The sequence below is a fragment of the Mytilus californianus genome, unplaced genomic scaffold (genome assembly GCF_021869535.1).
Source record: "Mytilus californianus isolate M0D057914Y unplaced genomic scaffold, xbMytCali1.0.p SCAF_7, whole genome shotgun sequence".
NCBI classification, from domain to species: Eukaryota; Metazoa; Mollusca; class Bivalvia; order Mytilida; family Mytilidae; genus Mytilus; species Mytilus californianus.
The window spans coordinates 25377785-25397678 of NW_026262723.1; the positions used below are offsets into that span (position 1 = coordinate 25377785).

Below are 19894 nucleotides of genomic sequence, written 5' to 3' on the forward strand. Positions count from 1 at the left end.
TTAAATCAAAAGCAGAAGACTTTTGTAAAGTTTACAGAAATTACCAATAAATTCATTGAATTTATAGAAAATGACTTTATAAGGACAATAACTCCAACAAGATGTCAATTGACAATTTTGCTCATGTTGACTTATATGTAAATCTTCTTTTTCTGATATTTCTGCAGTTTCCAGTATATCTCAATCTATAAAGATACATGTATTAAGGTCTTCATCAGCACCACATAAGGAACATTTATGCCATGTTTGGTTTCATTCCATTCAGTGCTCCTTGACAAAGCCTTTGTATGATAATGTATTGTCCATAGGGTTCTATGTTAAACTTAGTTCCCAGCTGGCAGCCATCTTGGATGATTGATTGGCTACAAAGTAACAACACTTGGGCAGCACAACATAAGGAACATTCATACCATGCTTCGTTTCATTCTATTCAGTGGTTCTACAAAAGAAGACTTTTCTATGTATTTGACATAGGGTCCTTTGTTAAACTTAGTTCCTCGCTGACAGCCATCTTGGTTGATTGATTGGCTACAAAGTAACAACACTTGGTCAGCACCTCATAAGGAACATTCATGCCATGTTTGGTTTCATTCCATTCAGTGGTTCTCTAAAAGAAGACATTTGTATGCAATGTCCATAGGATCCTCTGTTAAAAAAGTTCCCTGCTGGCAGTCATCTTGGATGATTGATTGGCTACAAAGTAACAACACTTGGCCAGCACCTTATTAGGAACATTCATGCCATTTTTGGTTTCATTCCATTCAGTGGTTCTCTAAAAGAAAACATTTGTATGTATTTCCCTTAGGGTCCTATGTTAAACTAAGTCCCTCTCTGGTGGCCATCTTGGATGATGGATCGGCTTCAAAGTAACAACACTTGGTCAGCAACTCATAAAGAACATTCATGCCATGTTTGTTGTCATTCCATTCAGTGGTTCTCTAAAAGAAGACATTTGTATGTATTGTCCATAGGGTCCTATGTTAAACGAAGTCCCCCGCTTGCGTCCATCTTGGATGATGGATCAGCTTCAAATTAACAACACTTGGTCAGCACCTCACAAGGAACATTCATGTCATGTTTGGTTTCATTCCATTCAGTGGTTCTCTAAAAGAAGACATTTGTATGTATTGTCCATAGGGTCCTATGTTAAACGAAGTCCACCGCTGGTGGCCATCTTGGATGATGGATCGGCTACAAAGTAACAACACTTGGTCAGCACCTCATAAGGAACATTCATGCCATGTTTGTTGTCATTCCATTCAGTGGTTCTCTAGAAGAAGTTCAAAATGTAAAAATTTAATGACGACGAAGGACGCCAAGTGATGAGAAAAGCTCACTTGGCCCTGTGGGCCAGGTGAGCTAATAAGATCAAAATGGCAATGAAGAAATGCGATCTCAATGAAATGACCGAAATTATTTTTGAAGAAAAAAAAATTTGTCCTAAATCCCAATCTGCCAATTAGGACAAATAGCTTTCAATTTAGGTCATGACTGGCAAATATGACTGTTTCAGACACTTGTCTACATTCAGCTAATTCTGAATCTATTCCTAATGTTTAAAATTTACAAAATTTATTATACCCCATGAACATGTATTGCTTTGTTTAAATCAGTATTCATCATTTTTTTTGCCTCACACAAAAAAAGTACTATTTAATTATGTCATATAATAAGTAAAACAGAATGTATGCAACATCCACCAGCTCAAACATGTACTACAGAAAGCAATCAAATTACACACAGCTACACTAATTTATATTTTTTTTTGCTGTTCAAACTACATAACATTAACCCATTTCTCTGACGTCATTCTATTGTTCTTACAGTGGATTATTTTTCAAGAATCCACTGACTACTTCGTTAACTTAAGATAACTTATTTTATGACTTTAAACTTTTAACTTACGATTTTTATCCTCTCAAAAACGAGTGGCATATGAAGGGTTCGAACTCGCGCGTATTTTCTTCATAATCAGAAGAGTCTTCAGTATATGCATGATACCACTATACCACGAGTGCTCACATAAATCATTATTTAAAAAACACTCTTAAAGCGCACAACTGTCAATACATGTCAATAAACTGTATTTCTATCTCAGAGATAATTCGCTTTTGTTATGTAACAAAATATATATACTATGTCTGGATTTGTTCATGTTCTTTTCAAATTTATTTATATCACGTTAACATTGAACGGACTCTAAGTGTGATATATAAGCTACGACCGTAAAACTACTTCTTTGACTGTTAAACCAGAAACAAAATCATCGCCTTTACATGAAAATGAAGTATATGATACCTCTAAGATTAAAACTATTTTTATCGAGAAAAAAATTACAATGAAAAAATTTCATTCCGGATACAAGGTTCGAACTTTGCACTGTTAATATCACCGTTATGACATTCGTTACCAACGACTAGACGATCACAGCTATGAACAGCTTGATGGTAAGTTTATGAAATCAAGATAATTATTCATTGTACATCCGTAGCAAGAGCAATTCTGATGGGGATTCAGAATGCGTACCTCAGATTAAACTAGTTTATTTACCGATGAACGATATATGCCAAATGAAATTATAACGTTAAAATAATCGTAACTTAATGAAACATGGTTATGGTACATGAATCACATGTGTGTAGATATGCAATTAGTGACCATTACCCTATCTGTTTAACAAGGAAAGAAGCAAATATAGGAAAAAAGAATACACACAGTACAATTACTTATAGAAATTTCAAAAATTTCAACCAAGATGAATTTTTATTAGATCTGCAAACTACACCTTTTCATAAAATTGAATTTGAAGAAAACCCCTGTGACTGTCTACAATTGTTTTATGATATGTTGAACAAAGCTTTAGATAAACATGCTCCTGTTGTTAAAAAGAGAGTAAAAAGGGACAGACAGCCTGAATGGTATAACAGTGAAATCATTTACGCTAGGAATATGAGAGATAAATATAATGCACTTGGTTTATGGAGTGAGTATAGATTTTGGAGAAATAAAACTAAACATATCATAGATAGCTCAAAAAAGAATTATTATAAAAATATGGTAAAAGACTCCAATGACCCTAAAACTTTATGGAAATGTCTTCACAGTCTGAACCCAAAAGTTAAAAATACACCATATGAATTAGCCACAGAAGATAACAATACAACTAAAAGTAAAAAATCAATAGCAGAAACTTTTAATAACTTTTTCACTTCCTGTGCTGAAAAATTAAGAGAACAAGGAAGTTATACACCTGTAAACAAAGCAGATTTCAGTAATCTTGGTAAATTTGTTAAAAATAAATTACATAAACATGATAAATTTTCTATACCACCAGTGATCATGAATGAGCTATTTAATGAGTTAACAAAACTTGATATAAACAAAGCATCTGGTATGGATAATATAGGACCAAAAATCCTAAGATTAAGCGCCCCTGTTATTGCATCACCTCTCACATACATATTTAACAGAATGATAGATACTGGTATATATCCTTCTTTACTGAAGAATGCTAAGGTAACACCAGTTTTCAAGGATGGTGACAAGCTTTTAGCAACAAATTACAGACCTATATCTGTTCTTCCAACTTTATCAAAATTAATAGAGAGGCATGTTTCTAATAACATGTACAAATACTTATCTAAACTTAAACTTTTACACCCTACACAATCTGGTTTCAGGCTGCAGCATTCTTGTCAAACTGCACTTATTAATATCATTGACAAATGGTTGCAAGAAATGAATGATGGTAATTTAAACCTAGCAATTTTATTAGATTTTAAAAAAGCTTTTGATTTGGTAGATCATGACATTCTTTGTTTAAAGCTTGAAATTTATGGATTTAGTGAGGCTACTGTTAGTTTTTTCAAGTCATACCTGAATAACAGAAAACAGCAGGTAAACATTTGTAATGTTTACTCTGAACAACAACATGTAAAATTTGGTGTCCCCCAAGGTTCTATACTTGGTCCTCTATTGTTTGTGCTATTTATAAACGACCTTCCCTTATGCATTGAAAATTGTGAAACAGACCTATATGCTGATGACACCACTCTTCATAAATCAGGGAAAAACATAGAAAATATACATGATGATGTTCAAGAAGATTTATACAGGGTTGAAGAGTGGTGCAAAATGAATAACATGTTCATTAATGCAAATAAAACAAAATGTTTGGTTACTGGAACAAAGCAGAAACTATCAATTCAGACTTATCAACCAAACTTAATAATAGATTCAAAAGTATTGCAAAATTCTTCATGTGAAAAATTATTAGGTGTTAAAATTGACAGCACACTTAACTGGAGAAATCAAATTGACCAAGTTTGTGCTAATATATCATCCAGAATATACCTCCTTTCTAAAATAAAGAAATTTTTAGATATAAATGCAAGGAAAACATATTACAATGGGTATATTCTGCCCCTGATTGACTACTGCTGTATTATTTGGGGTGAATGTAAAAATGAAGGGATAGCAAGAATTTTAAAACTCCAAAAAAGGGCAGCAAGATTAATTCTAGATGCAGTTCCTTTATCCCCCTCAGCCCCCTTATTTAAAGAACTTGGGTGGATGACAGTTGACAATAGAATAAAATACCACAAATATTTACTTCTATATAAATGTATGCGTATGGAAGCACCAATGTACCTAGTTCAAAAGTTTAAACTGAAATCAGATAATAATCCTTACTCCCTGAGAGGCGTCACTCAAGGTAATCTGATAGTTCCTAAGCCAAAAGCTGAGCTATTTAAGAAATCTTTTGTTTATTCTGGATCAGTGTTATGGAATGGACTACCAAACAAAATGCGTAAAGCTCAAAACACTTATACTTTTAAACAAAGTATCAAGAAGTACTTAACACAGTCCTGATAAGATTATGTTTTCTACAATGTATTTGTATATTCTTTTATTTATATTTGTATTTGATTTTTTGACTACATGTACATCTTGAACAGCCTTATATCTTATCATGTTAGTAATATTACATTGAACTAATTGACTGTAAATTAACTATGTGTAAATATCTGTTTTTTGATTGTATTGTAATTTGTATGTGAGGGCCTCAGGGAAGATTAGTTTATTGTAACTAACTGAGTTTACCCTCTTTAAATAAAGAATTTATTATTATTATTATTATTATAAACGGAAACAGTTTAAACAGATTTGAATATAATTGTTCAATTTAAATTGTAAGCACAATCGTAATTTTAATACTTTAGGAAAGCAACATGAATTTGAGCATTATGAAATGGCAGATTTATGGCATCTACCTTATCAATATTTTTTTGACTAAGAACAGCTTAACGGTGTTCAGTCTTCAATTAACCAAAATATGTTGCTAAATATTATATATATAAATTTTGAAGGTTCTAAATTTTGGTAATTAAAATTTTTTAACTTTTCAAAACAAGATAAATAAATTCTGTATATTAATCATGTTAATATATGTCTTTTTGAATAAATTGAATATACCAAAATCTATTCAATTTCAATAATTTGTACTGATTAAACATTAAATGAAATATGTATATACAAAAATAAAATCTGGTGTTAAAAAGGGGAGCTAACACCCCATTTAAGTTATCTTAAACTTATGTTAACTTGTCAAATGTCTAATTATAGATGCGAACCGTGTAGATATAATCATTTCCAGCTATTATAGAATAAAAAAGACAAAATACTAAACTATTTTTATGAAATATCGTTGATTCATTGTCAAAACGTAAAACAGACAGTCGTTTTAATAGAAATGGGTTAAGCTAGAGAATTGATAAGAAGTAGTGGATTCGGAAACGATAATCAACTTGCGACTAAAGTCGCTCGTTGATTATCGTTTACGAATCCACTACTTCTTATCAATTCTCTACTACTGAAAATATCATTACATATATTATTAAATCTCAGAAATTTGACCCCTGGCTTGTACTATTCCTTCAGTTGCTATGTACATTTATAATTTAGGTCATTGTTAGCATGGTAAGTAGGTATTCATATAAGCAGCATCAGCAATCTTACCCCAAAACATGAACTAGTTTTTATCATCTTGACCATAGTCATTTAAAATCTGAATTTCTTTCTTGACATTATGATCCAGCTATAAAGTGACCACATCCTCTCTATGCCATTTCAGACCTGTTTGTATGTATTTTCTATTCTACTAGTAGAAGTGATAGATTTAGCATGCAATGGGAGGCAACTCTAGCAGAATTACACTTCCAGTTTAAGTAGAACAAACTAAATTAAAGTACCAAGAAATATACACTGGTTTGTAAGTTTAGATAAATAAATCATAAACATAATGGGAGGAATCACACCATGCACAAACAAATTAAAAAAAAAAAACAATTTGACTCTTATTAGGTTTAATTACACTCCCATTTTACCCACCCATAGATGCCTTACATTTAATTCTGGAAGAGCCCTGATAATCATCGGTCCAAGTTGGATGTAAATTGTTCCAGTGGTTTCAGAGGAGAAGATTTTTTGAAAAAGTTCACAATGGGACATACACCAAGTGATGGCAATAGCTCACATAGCACACAAATGTAGGACAAGATGAGCTAAAATATACAATATATTAAGTCCCTCCCTCTTTCTGTCTACGTTTTGTGAATATTCAATGTACCAGTATATTAAAAGTGAATCACCATCATGTACTGTAAATTCAGAAATTATTGCATGCATTTATTATTGTGACTTTTGAAGAATGGACAAAAATGCGAGATTAATTATTGCGATTCCCAGAAAATCATCAATGTATCAGATAAAATATCAAATGCGAGTTCTTGAATCTTATTATTGCGATACTCTCCCAGTCAAGGTATTCACATTAAATAAATATAAACCTCGCAATGATTTCTGAATGAACAGTTTTCAAAATCTATCACAGAGAGTAATATTTTCACTGTCAGAACCACCTTAAGCATGTTGTGTGTACTCATGGTACTGTAGAAGGACTTCACAGTTCTGATGAAGAACAATACCGGTGTGCTTTGAATATGAACACCTTTTTTTCTTCTTTTTGGCTGATCCTTCATGCAAACAGACATTAACTTGATCAAGATTAGTTGGCAAACCTTTTACTTGTGAAATTACTTCATTCAGATAATTTTTCAGTGCATCATCTGTAGTGACAAGGAGAGTGAGTCCATACTTTTGTACTCGGGTAAATGTCTCAGGTGGATATATTCCTCTTTGATACAGAATACTGTTGATTCCAAATGCTAGAAAAAATAATACATGTAAATATTACCAAGACTATTAAAATAAATACTGAGGTAAACATTGCTTTTCTCACATTTTATAAAGGGGGACTTTTCATGTTGAGCAATCTGTATTTTGTTACAGTACTACCGGTACATGTATCATATACGGGAGTGATTCATTTTCTTGACTGTAGTTTACTCTTGGCCACAGGCCCACTAACCTAGGCTTGTAAAATTTAATTTTTTGGGCTGTTAGAATTTCTAAATTTTACTACCATGACTACAGGCTAATAAAATCTATACAAAATTTGCCTCAAAATGTGAGTCACATTAAAAGTTTACAATGAAGAATATAATGACTACAAATTAAATGTACCAATAAAGGCATTGTGGTCATAAAAATTTTGAGTAAGGCTAGGATTATTGTACTCCGAATCAGAATTCAAATAATGAAAATACATAAACTGGATTTAGAGATTCGAGCACAAAATTGTACACTGACAGATCTAGAGTAATGAGTTATGTTTTACATGTATGACCACACAGGAATTAAATGCAGTCAAGTGGACTATTTTTGCTTCAAAATTTAAAATTTTATTGGGCTAAACAGGTTTGTTGGAGTTTATACATCAGCTTTTAATTTCATGTCTCTGAATTCTGATCTTCCATAAAAATTAGGAAAATAAAATTGAAATATATATATATATAGATATGTTTAATGTGTTTTACATTTGTGACATCAGGGCCTTGTATAGTTTGCTACATGTATGCTGTATGGGTTTTGCTAATTGTTGAAGGCCATACAGTGACCTACAACATATAGTTATTATCTTCTACATACATGTCATTTGGTCTCTGGTAGAAAGTTGCCTCATTGGCAATCATGCCATATCATCTCACTTAAATATTTTTATATTGCTAAAATTTAACAATTTGTGGTGTACAGGATGTAACTTTTGATAACCATTTCATAGTTAAAGCATAGTTTCAAAGAAAAAAATATGAAAAAAATGTTGCATTGGAAGACACAAAGAGAAAATTAAAACAAAAATTCCATGTTCACAGAGTGAATGTAATGTTAACTGGCAGAAAAACCAAGTCCATTTGTAAGTAAAATACGGATAAACAGGATTTTTTTTTTAACAAAATTAACTTCTGGATACTATCTTATGATCATAAACAAGCTCCTGTCCAAGTTTGGTAGAAATGCAGGATAGTTTAAGAAAGTTATTAAGATTTCAAAAACTTTAACCAGGGTAAATATTTGTGGACGCCGCCGACAGAATGTAAGATCGCTATGTCTCACTTTTGCGACAAAAGTCGCAGGCTCGACAAAAATGTTAATTATTTTTCTTTTCTGAATTATGATTAAAAAGGAAAATAAATTTTTGTAATGGGATTTTAACATAGGTTTCATTCCGCAAACAAAATGTCAAGGTCAATTACGATTGTCTTATTTCGAGAAACACAAACTACGGATTATTTTTAGATTTTCATCTTTTAAAACACAATATCATGATGTCAATATGTGTAATAATTTCTGTTAATGTTAAACATGCTAAAAAATGTATTTTACTTTCATGAAAACGCTGATAAGCATGATAAGCAGACATTTTTATCTATATTTCAGGGTTAATGTATTTGTTAGGGTCAGCAGGAATAAAATCAAAGCACTGTAAGCACTGTAGGCAGTTAACCAAAAACCAAGGCAAACGTAATTATGAAAACTGTGGCAGTGTTGCTTCAATTTTTTTTAAGATTTGAAAGAACAAACATTAAACATTCGTAAATTGTACATTTATGTTCATTAAATGAATTGATTATTAAGGCAAATTAATTAATATTTCATCAAGGTTTTCAAAAGCAACTCATATAGCAATGTAAATGACCCCCATCATCACCCCCAAGTGCATGATGTTACTCCATACCAAGTTTGGAATAAAATGACAGGTGATTATAAAACAGTTGGTCAAACATTCTCGGGCTTTACACTGCTTGAAAGATTTATATATTTTCTTTAAAATGAGCCATAAATGAAAATTATTATAGACCCAGAAATAATTTATTAAATAATTAAAGTAAATTCAATTAACCTAGACTCATTTTTTGCATCAATAAAATTTTATAATAAACAAGAAATAATTGTAACAGGATGGGTTACGAAGTCTCCCAAACAAAGCCCCCACAATTCGTCATTCCCATGGTCTCCTGACATTGGGCAAAGTCATGTTCATATTGGTTTGGTTTAGTAAAGTGATATGCATATGTGACACCTAGGAGATTGACCCTGTATGTCATTCAAATCTTTTTGAAATGATGAACAGGAATAAATATGGTTTAGGTGTGGGTATCTCGACCGTTTACAATTTCTCAAACAGGAGGGGGTGGGGTGACCCCAGGGACTCCCCCTATATTTCATTTGATTTGTTATATTGTCCCATACATGAATACAAATGGTTTAGGGGTGGGGATCTCAACCATTTCCAAGTTCTCAAATAGGAGGGGTGGGGTGACCCCAGGGACTCCCCAAATATTTCATTTGTTTTGTTATATTGTCCCATACATGAATATATATGGTTTAGGGGTGGGGATCTTGACTGTTTACAAGTTCTCAAACAAGAGGGGGTGGGGTGTCCCCATGGACTCCCCCTATATTTCATTTGATTTGTTTTATGGTCCCATACATGAATATATATGGTTTAGGGGTGGGGATCTCGACCATTTCCAAGTTCTCAAACAGGAGGGGGTAGATGACCCTAGGAACTCCCCATATATTTCATTTGATTTGTTATATTGTCCCATACATGAATATATATGGTTTAGGGGTGGGGATCTTGACTGTTTACAAGTTCTCAAACAGGAGGAGATGGGGTGTCCCCAGGGACTCCCCCTATATTTCATTTGATTTGTTTTATTGTCCCATACATGAATGTATATGGTTTAGGGGTGGGGATCTCGACTGTTTACAAGTTCTCAAACAGAAGGGGGTGGGGTGACACCAGGGACTCCCCCTATATTTCATTTGATTTGTGTTATTGTCCCATACATGAATATATATGGTTTAGGGGTGGGGATCTCGACCATTTCCAAGTTCTCAAACAGGAGGGGGTGGGACGACACCGTGGACTCCCCCAAATTATTTTCATTTGATTTCTTTTATTGTCCCATACAAGTATATATATTGTTTAGGGGTGGGGATTGCGACGGTTTACAAGATAAAAGTACATTTTCAAATTGAAGGGGGTTTGGATGACCCCCAGGGACTCGCCCTATATTTTGGTTGATTTTTTTTATTGTCCTGTTCTCATTACTGAAGACTGCATGTGTCTATCACTTACTGTTTTCGAGAAATAGTCATTTGAAAATTTAAAAAAATCAAATCCCATAGGGCTCTATAGTAAACCCTTCCCTTCTTCAGGCCCCTCCAAATACCCCTAAATAGACCCCAATGCACAAACAAAAGATTAATGGCTCGGCTAGACATGTTAGTCTAATATTTTATGAAACCCTAAGTAAATCTGACAAACGGTCAAAGTTGTCTTCTTGGATGGTTTGAGTGGATTTGGTCCGACTTGTCTTGGGGACGAGTTGTCCACATTACGTAAAACATCCCATCAACGACGATTTCCGCATCTGTTTCATGACTTCGTAGTTCGTTTCATTCATAAAATAACAACAACCTTATTTGGCAAGATAAGTTAAAAATTACCGCCCACTTATATAACTTTATTTCCTCTATCATAGAGATTTGTTGTACATGAACAATATTTCTGCGCATTTTGCCATTTGGGAAATATAAACGACTTGTAATTACCGATTTTCGGCGATGAAATATTTCATACAATTGTTCTTTGACATCGTAGCCAAAAGCACAGGGGATAATAAGCTACGTACGGATTTCTATTGAGCACTACTTCCTATGTGCAACTTCAAAAGTTTTGGGTAGTTCGACGATCATTTAAGGTTTTTCTTGTCATTTTTTTTGTATTCCAGAAATAAAAGTATTAAAAAAATGTCCAAATAGTTATAAATAACATAATAGCCAGCTAGATAATAACAATGGCACGTATTTCAGCATTTATTGGGTAGAACACAAATCTAGGGTGCTCGCATAAGGCAGCTTAACTGCCTAAAAAACTTGAAATATTAATTTTATTTTTATCACAAAAGTGGAAAAATATGGGTCAGCAGATCAGTAGAACAAACAAATAAAAAAACCTTCGCCTAAGCAATAACTGTACGTGTTCAGCTAATCAGGGGTTGAAACATTAAAAAAAATTTACTAGACACAGACTTGTTCATGTTGTTTATGCTTCTTTTTATTGCATTTAACAACTATAAAATTGAACTTGTATATATGTAATGTCACAGTACCCAAATTGCATCCGTTTGCAAAAAAAGGAGAGGAGCCCTTATACATGTACATGCATAACTGCCAAAACTCCCGTTTTGAGCGGGAGTATACTGCGAAATTCCGGAAATCTCTCGCTTTCGGATATTTAACCCAGAATGACCTGCGTTCATAATTCTCAGGCTTTTTCATTACTGTCAATAGAAACAAGAAATGATTGTAACAGGATGCTGTTACGAAGTCTCCCAAACGAAGCTCCCATAATTCGTAATTCCCAGGGTCGCCTGACATTGGGCAACGTCCAGTGAAAATTGGTTTGGTCCAGTAAAGTTATATGCATTAGTGATGCCCGGGGACTAACCTTGTATATCATTCAAATCATCTTGGCATGACAAACCAGAATATATATGGTTTAGGGGTGGGGATCTCAACCATTTACAAGATACTAGAATATTGGGGGTGGGGAGAAACCCCTGGGGACTGGCCCTATACGTCATTCAAATGTTCATTACATGACGAACAGGAATATATAAGGTTTAGGGGTGGCGATCTCAACCATTTACAAGTTATTAGAACATTGGGGGTGGGGGGAACCCCTGGGGACTGACCGTATACGTCAATCAAATGTTCGAGACATGACAAATAGGAATATATATGGTTTAGGGGTGGGGATCTCAACCATTTACAAGATATTAGAACTTTCTCAAATGGCAGGGGGTCGGAATGACCCCTGGGGACTAACCCTGTCTATCATTCAAACCATCTTCGCATGACAAACCAGAATATATATGGTTTAGGGGTGGGTATCTTGACCAGTTAGAAGATATTAGAACTTTCTTAAATGGCAGGGGGTGGGGGTGACCCCTGGAGACTAACCCTGTATTTCATTTGATGTGCTTTATCATGACAAACCAGAATATATATGGTTTAGGGGTGGGGATCTCGACCATTTACAAGATATTAGAACTTTCTCAAATGGCAAGGGGTGGGGGTGACCGCTGGGGACTAACCCTGAATAACATTTGGTGTGCTTTATCATGACAAACCAGAATATATATGGTTTAGGGGTGGGGATCTCGACCATTTACAAGATATAAGAACTTTCTCAAATGGCAGGGGGTCGGGATGACCCCTGGGGACTTACCCTGTATATCATTCAAACCATCTCAGCATGACAAACCAGAATATATGTGGTTTAGGGGTGGGGATCTTGACCACTTAGAAGATATTAGAACTTTCTTAAATGGCAGGGGGTGGGGGTGACCCCTGGGGACTTACCCTGTATAACATTTGATGTGCTTTATCATGACAAACCAGAATATATATGGTTTAGGGGTGGGGATCTCGACCATTTACAAGATATTAGAACTTTCTTAAATGGCAGGGGGTGGGGGTGACCCCTGGAGACTAACCCTGTATTTCATTTGATGTGCTTTATCATGACAAACCATAATATATATGGTTTAGGGGTGGGGATCTCGACCATTTACAAGATATTAGAACTTTCTCAAATGGCAGGGGATCGGGATGACCCCTGGGGACTAACCCTGTATATCATTCAAACCATCTTAGCATGACAAACCAGAATATATATGGTTTAGGGGTGGGGATCTTGACAACTTAGAAGATATTAGAACTTTCTTAAATGGCAGGGGATGGGGGTGACCCCTGGGGACTAACCCTGTATTACATTTGATGTGCTTTATCATGACAAACCAGAATATATATGGTTTAGGGGTGGGGATCTCGACCATTTACAAGATATTAGAACTTTCTCAAATGACAGGGGGTGGGGATGACCCCTGGGGATTAACCCTGTATATCATTCAAACCTTCTTAGCATGACAAACCAGAATATATATGGTTTAGGGGTGGGGATCTTGACCACTTACAAGGTATTAGAACTTTCTTAAATGGCAGGGGGTGGGGGTGACCCCTGGGGACTAACCCTGTATTTCATTTAATGGGCTTTATCATTTAGAACATTTTCAATTAAAAAGTTTGTGTCTATCACGAACGGTTTTCAATTTATAATCATTTGAAAATTTTAAAAAATAAAATCCCATAGGGTTCTATAGTAAAACCCTCTTTTCTTTTTGCCCCTCAAAGTACCCCTTTATAAACCCCATTGCAAAAACAAAACCCTGATTGCACCACTAGACATGTTAGTCTAACATATTGTGAAACCCTAAGTTAATCCGACAAGCGGTTTTGGAGAACGGGTGCGGACAAGTTCAAATTTAAAAGCGGCGGAAGAAGAAGAAGAAGAAGAAGAAGAAGAAGAAGAAGAAGAAGAAGAAGAAGAAGAAGAAGAAGAAGAAGAAGAAGAAGAAGAAGAAGAAGAATAATAATAATAATAAGAACTGAGCAAAAACAATAAGTCTTCCCAAACTTCGTTTGGGAGACTTAATAAATAAACAATCGGCAATCATTTGAAAACTTTGGTCAGTAGTTTTTATGTTCGATTTATAAGTAATCGAAATTCATTTCTGCTATGTCAACTCCAACAAGATAGAGGTCTTTGTCTGGACCAATCGGCAGTGTAAAAAAGAAGAAATAGATAACTGCAAATCGATATGTCAAGCAGACTGAATGAAAGATTTTTAATTTTTAGGACCAAGTTCACTGACACTTGGCAATGAATCTTCATTTTGCACATCATGTTCAATCAACTTTTTTGTTTCTTCTGGTGGTCTGTACGACGTTTGAAAGCATGCTTACATGTTTAACCCTGCCACATTCTGTATGTATGTGTCTGTCCCAAGTTAGGAGCCTGTAATTCAGTGGTTGTCATTTGTTTAGGCCAAAATAAATTAATGGTGTGTTTCCTATTTCACCTCCAAAAAAATTAGGTAGGGTAGGTAGGTAAAACATTTTATTTTATGAAAACATTTTATTTATTTTTTTATTGATTAGGCGACAGCAGAAAAAAGTTCCAAATCAAATAGTTTGATGTGCCCGCTTCTCTGATATTTAGAATAGTAATTAAATCTACAGCTTTTTTAATTTTCTGTTTTAGTTCTGCGTCAGAAATATGAAAATAAACTTTAATGAAAATTTTATGCATTTCATTGGTCGTAAAAAGAAAAGTGTATGTTCTTCACGATTAATTATCTTAAACCAAAAATTGTAGTGAAAAATCTGGCATGGTATACGTATTTTTTACGTTATTATGTTGGGCCTCGTTGAACCTAAAAATGTAAATGTCACACAGGGTATACATGTGGAAGCAGATTAGTATCCCTTGAAAACACTGTGAACCGATGCTAAGCAGCAGATAATTATGATTTTTTGAGGGTTAATACTCTGCCCTTGCACCCTCTTTATTTAATACAGATGTGTTTTGATGTTTGACAGAATGTGATGTTGATTGAAGATTGGGTGGTTCTGACAATATTAAAATTCTAGGTTTTGAGAAGAGTGAGAATGTGAAATCTTTGTCTTATTAATGAGGGTAGTAATGCCCTTTACCGTCAGGCGTCAAACAGTCATTTTCGGCTACCGTTAGCGTCAAATTGGTTAAAATTTTACCTTAATTCATCAAAATATCCTTATCGTGATTCTTCAGAGCAAGGATTTATACAAATCCTTGGTCAGAGGTCTCAAATAATTATCGTTACCGTTATTTTTGGAAAAAATTTTACGTGATTCGTCAAAATCAGTCGATTTTTTACCGTCTAAAAGAAAGTGTACATTTTATCGTCATGCACCAAAAATTACCGTTAACGTCGTATGGCAAAGATTTTTTAGCGTTATTCTGTCTACATATAATTGTTCTGCGTAACAGAAGTTCCACTGGAAATTTTGTTATAATCAATGTCATAATATCTGTTCCTGTTGGAACAAATATTCTATACCATTCATTCCGTTAGGAACATATACTGTAATATGTATTCCAGTGGAAATAATATTCCAGGACACTTTTTCCATTTGGAACTTCTATTATGAAGGAACTTCTATTTCGTGACAATTCATCATGAAGGTACCTCATTAATCTACTGGTCAAATAAATTGCAGATGTAAATATGACAGGATTTTTTCCCTTTTCTTGTATAAATTGTTATGGGACCAGCCAGAGAAATAAAAAAGAATAAAAGTAGACATGGTGCTGGGGCAGATTCATTTATAAATGAATATGAATCATACACCATGCCTGCCTACTGGGGAAAGCTTCTCAAGTTTCATCTTTCTCGTTCCACATTGTCTGTCCCCTTGCATCATAAACTAAAAAGCATTAACAGCCGTTTATGTTGCGTCCTGGGCACAATTCTGTACAACATTCGTAGAGCATGTTTTACAACAAAAGCTGGATTGATTTTAGCAGTAAATTTGAACTCATTTTACTATAAAATTGTTAGTCAATTTACCGACAGATACAGTCTGTCCAACCTGAAACGATTCTGACTTTTGGTCCAAAGAAGCACAGGTACAGGACGAGATTTAGTTAATATATGTATATATACTGAATACACTTCATTATATATACAAATATTTAAAAAATCTCGCTTGTACCTGTTCAAAGAAGTTGAGCAAAGTGCGTCAACTTCGTATTTTTTTCGTCTATAGGTCCGCTTGATGTTCTTCAAAAACAGGACTCGACAATAACGCTTGTCCGATTGTCCGGTACCAGAGGAAAAAAAGGTCGGACAAGTAAAAGCTAGATCAAGGTTGTCCGACGGGACAAGTAAAATCATTTTGTAGAAATAAATGAAATCCAACTTTGATGAACAAAGTAATAAACAAAAAACAAGAAAAGATAAAAACAAATATTAATTTGACATGTTTACTTGCAATCGATAATTTAAAACTGGTTCTTTGACAGATACTTTATAACAGATAAAACGGTAATATTCTCGGAAACCAGTCTTAGATGAAATCAAGAATGCCCTTTGTAGATAAGGTAACAAGACAGTTCAGCACCGATGGAAACCAATCCTTCCATGTTTAATAGACATTTCGGGACCAAGCCAACCAGTACCTCATTTCCCTACCTTATTCTGTTGCTTATAATAAATATGATAAATTTTATTTAACAAAAATATTTTTTAAAATAAAAAATGAAGAAATTATTGACCATAAAATTCATAGAATCATATTTGATCATATGTAGACAAAACAATAGTCAATACTTGATTGCGTTTGAATAAACATTTTAATATATTAAAAACAAAGCTGTTTGTAGTAAGGCATTAATCATAATAATCAATATTTTACCAACATGAAAGACCTGCAGGATACAAACCAAATGAGTGTAGACTGACAGGCCTACCAGACTGTGTCTCATGTGCAGAGTCTGATGAGACTTTGGCATTGATGAAAACTAGAACCTAAGTCCTGTGACATGACTTGATTCAGTTATTCTCGACTAATATTTTTGAAAAGGATATCAAGAGAAATAAATCAAATTCTGTTCTTATGTTCATTGAATCAACTTAAAATGCAAAAAAGGTTAATATTAAGATTTTGTTTGGACAAGTTACAATTCCATTCGGACAAGTAAATTTTGATGTGTACTTGTCCTATTGGGCAAGTTGAAAAAAAAGTTATTGTAGAGGCCTGAAAAAGATTCATCATATCGTAATTATCCGGAATCGATGTCATTATATTTTGCGTCCATGTGATCACATTTCGCATATTTGACAGCTAATACGCTGCACGGTTGCCGAAAAGCCATGCTTGTTTATTTAAAATCTTGGTCCTTGAAACGCTTTACTTATCAATATTGGTCGTTATTATCAAACGCTTTGAAGATCTATAGTATTCTGAATATGTTAACGAATAATCGGTTCCAGACAGACTAAAAAATCCGGATTTTGAATTTTATTTTTATTTTTGTCAATAAAATGTTTAGGGTCGGCGTCGGAAACGGAGGTAGGGTCGGGAAACCTGAAACACACCATTTATTTATTTTGGCCTTAAGTGTTACAAATTTGTTTTTCGTTCATTTTTTGTACATAAATTAGGCAGTTAGATTTCTCGTTTGAATTGTTTTACATTGTCATTTCGGGGCCTTTTATAGCTGACTCTGCGGTATGGGCTTTGCTCATTGTTGAAGGCCGTACGGTGACCTATAGTTGTTAATTTCTGTGTCATTTGGTCTCTTGTGGAGAGTTGTCTCATTGGCAATCATACCACATCTTCTTTTTTATATTTAGTGTGGGTCTCACAACAAAATCAAAATATGGAATGTTGCGAGTTATGAGACTCAGAGGTATTGAAAAAGGCTCGGAGGAAAAAGGCAAAAATAAAAAAAACACACACAACTTGTATAGATTACATGTATAACCATGAATCGAAGAAATAAAGTATATCTTTTAACTCTTATTGGTGTTTTGTAGATGAATAAATAAACAAGTCATATATTTAACTTGAAAATGTCGTTCGCGCAAAATCTCCCCCTCAGCTGTCATAGCTGAGGGGGAGATCTCCCTCTTTGAAGGTTTCAGAGGTTGGCATGCAGGTATGTACATGTTATATTTCCATTCTCAATTTTATAGATTTTCTAAACAATTCATCTTTTCATAATTTGCCATTATATAGCTAAACATATGCAACTTTACGCAGAATTGTCACAAATTGTCACATTATTTATCAACAAATAAAGTCTCACGTGAAAAAAGTAAAAATTTAAAAAATGATCAATTCAAACAGGGAAAAAGATTAGCAGGGCCCAGTAGCCAATGCTAATAAAATTTGGGTTGGGCCCTAAATTTATTAAAATGTCCATAGTGCTTATGTTAATTTTCACATTGTGGCAGGTTGGGCCCCTAGTTGGAAAATGTTAGTCTTATTCCCTGTTAAAATAACCAACTTAGGTGAAAAAACTGTCAAAATAGATGCAATTTGGGTACTGCATGTAACAACTAACATGTGAATGCGTCATAATCTAGGTCTCTGTCACATGCCATAAATTATAAAAATTCCAGTTGCATCACAGGAGAATGTATCATAGATATATATTTGGACTGGAAATATATGCCAGCCGACTGCTATGTGTAGAATACATTGTGCATAATATACCATATATTTCTAGCCCAAAGACATCTATGATACTATACCCTGTGGTTGACTGGTATGCATTCTACATTGTGTACAAACACAATATAGAATGCAAACCAGTGGACTGGCATATACATTGTAATTCCAGCCAATAAACATCTATGATACAAGCCCCAGTGGTTGCATAGATATGAAATTGTCTGTACTCAAAATAATTGTGTCGTGTAAATGCTGACATTTTTCATGTGATGACCTCAAAGGGTGAGTGTGTATTTTTATATGATAAATTATTATCCTAATATCCATTTACATCATACATTTTTGTACTTGACATGCTTTAGTAGAACCAGAGACATATGTCTCTGGTAGAACAAAAACTTAAAAAAAGGGGCTTTGGTTAAACACTTTAAATTCTGGAAGTTTCAAAAATAAACATTGTATAAAAACTATACTAATAGTTGCTATTAAAAGAAACATTTACAAAAGAACTCGGAAACTATTTCTGTCGATCCTTTCAATGTGATTGCATTCTGTGTAGCTGTCGCGGCCATGATTTGTGTATATTTCTATTTCCCGCTAAATTTATGTGTACAATTCTGTTCGGGGACGGATCAGTTCTGATCGAACTTCCGTACTTATACAGTTGTTTGGGGGTATGTACAACAAAAAATAGATTTGTATTTGATCAGTGGCGGATCCAGGGGGAGGGGTCCGGGGGTTGGAACACCCCTTTTTTTGGACGATCAATGCATTTGAATGGGGACATTATGGTGGGAACCCCCCTTTCTCCAGGGTTGGGAATCCCCCCTTTTAAAAATAGCTGGATCCGCACGGTCCTGTTGATCATTTTTTTTTAAACCCAATCATGTTTCTGATTTGTTTGCAGTGGGTCAATATGTTAAGTATATATATTATATCAATATACAGTGGATCCCGGATGCAAACTGATATCTATGTGCATTACTCATCTAGATCAGTAGATCTAAGTGATATTAATTGCATGTTAAATAAATTAAGACATTTTGAAAATATTAGAGATCGGTAATATGCTAGTAGGATCAAATCGAAAATTACAAACGGAAGAACGCAATATGAATGTAGTGTAAGACGATATCATTAGAAAAATTGCTAGGGAATAACTATTGATAACTCTTTGTCGTGCTGTACGCAAATAAATTTACAATTGTTTTGTAAATGTCTCTGCAATAATTGGTTTGATGTGTCGATTTAAAAAAAAACATATCTCCCAACTTCCTTGCTTAATATAATACTATAACAAGCAAGGAAGTTGGGAGATATGTGATATACCTGTAGTAAGCCATCTGTTGCTCTTTAT

At 34.1% G+C, this 19894-nt stretch overlaps 1 protein-coding gene across 1 annotated transcript in view; it reads right to left on the reverse strand.

The window, feature by feature from the left end:
• LOC127710288 (mitotic spindle assembly checkpoint protein MAD2A-like) overlaps positions 1-19134 on the reverse strand; it is a 52080-nt gene extending 32946 nt beyond the window's left edge. The window contains exons 1-2 of the mRNA XM_052216076.1: positions 19040-19134; positions 7080-7226 (exon numbers count right to left, since the gene is read on the reverse strand). Coding sequence (XP_052072036.1) covers positions 7080-7226; positions 19040-19109 — 217 coding nt within the window. The 5' untranslated portion in view covers positions 19110-19134. The remainder of the gene's footprint in view (positions 1-7079; positions 7227-19039) is intronic.
• Between the last annotated feature and the right edge of the window lie 760 nt (positions 19135-19894).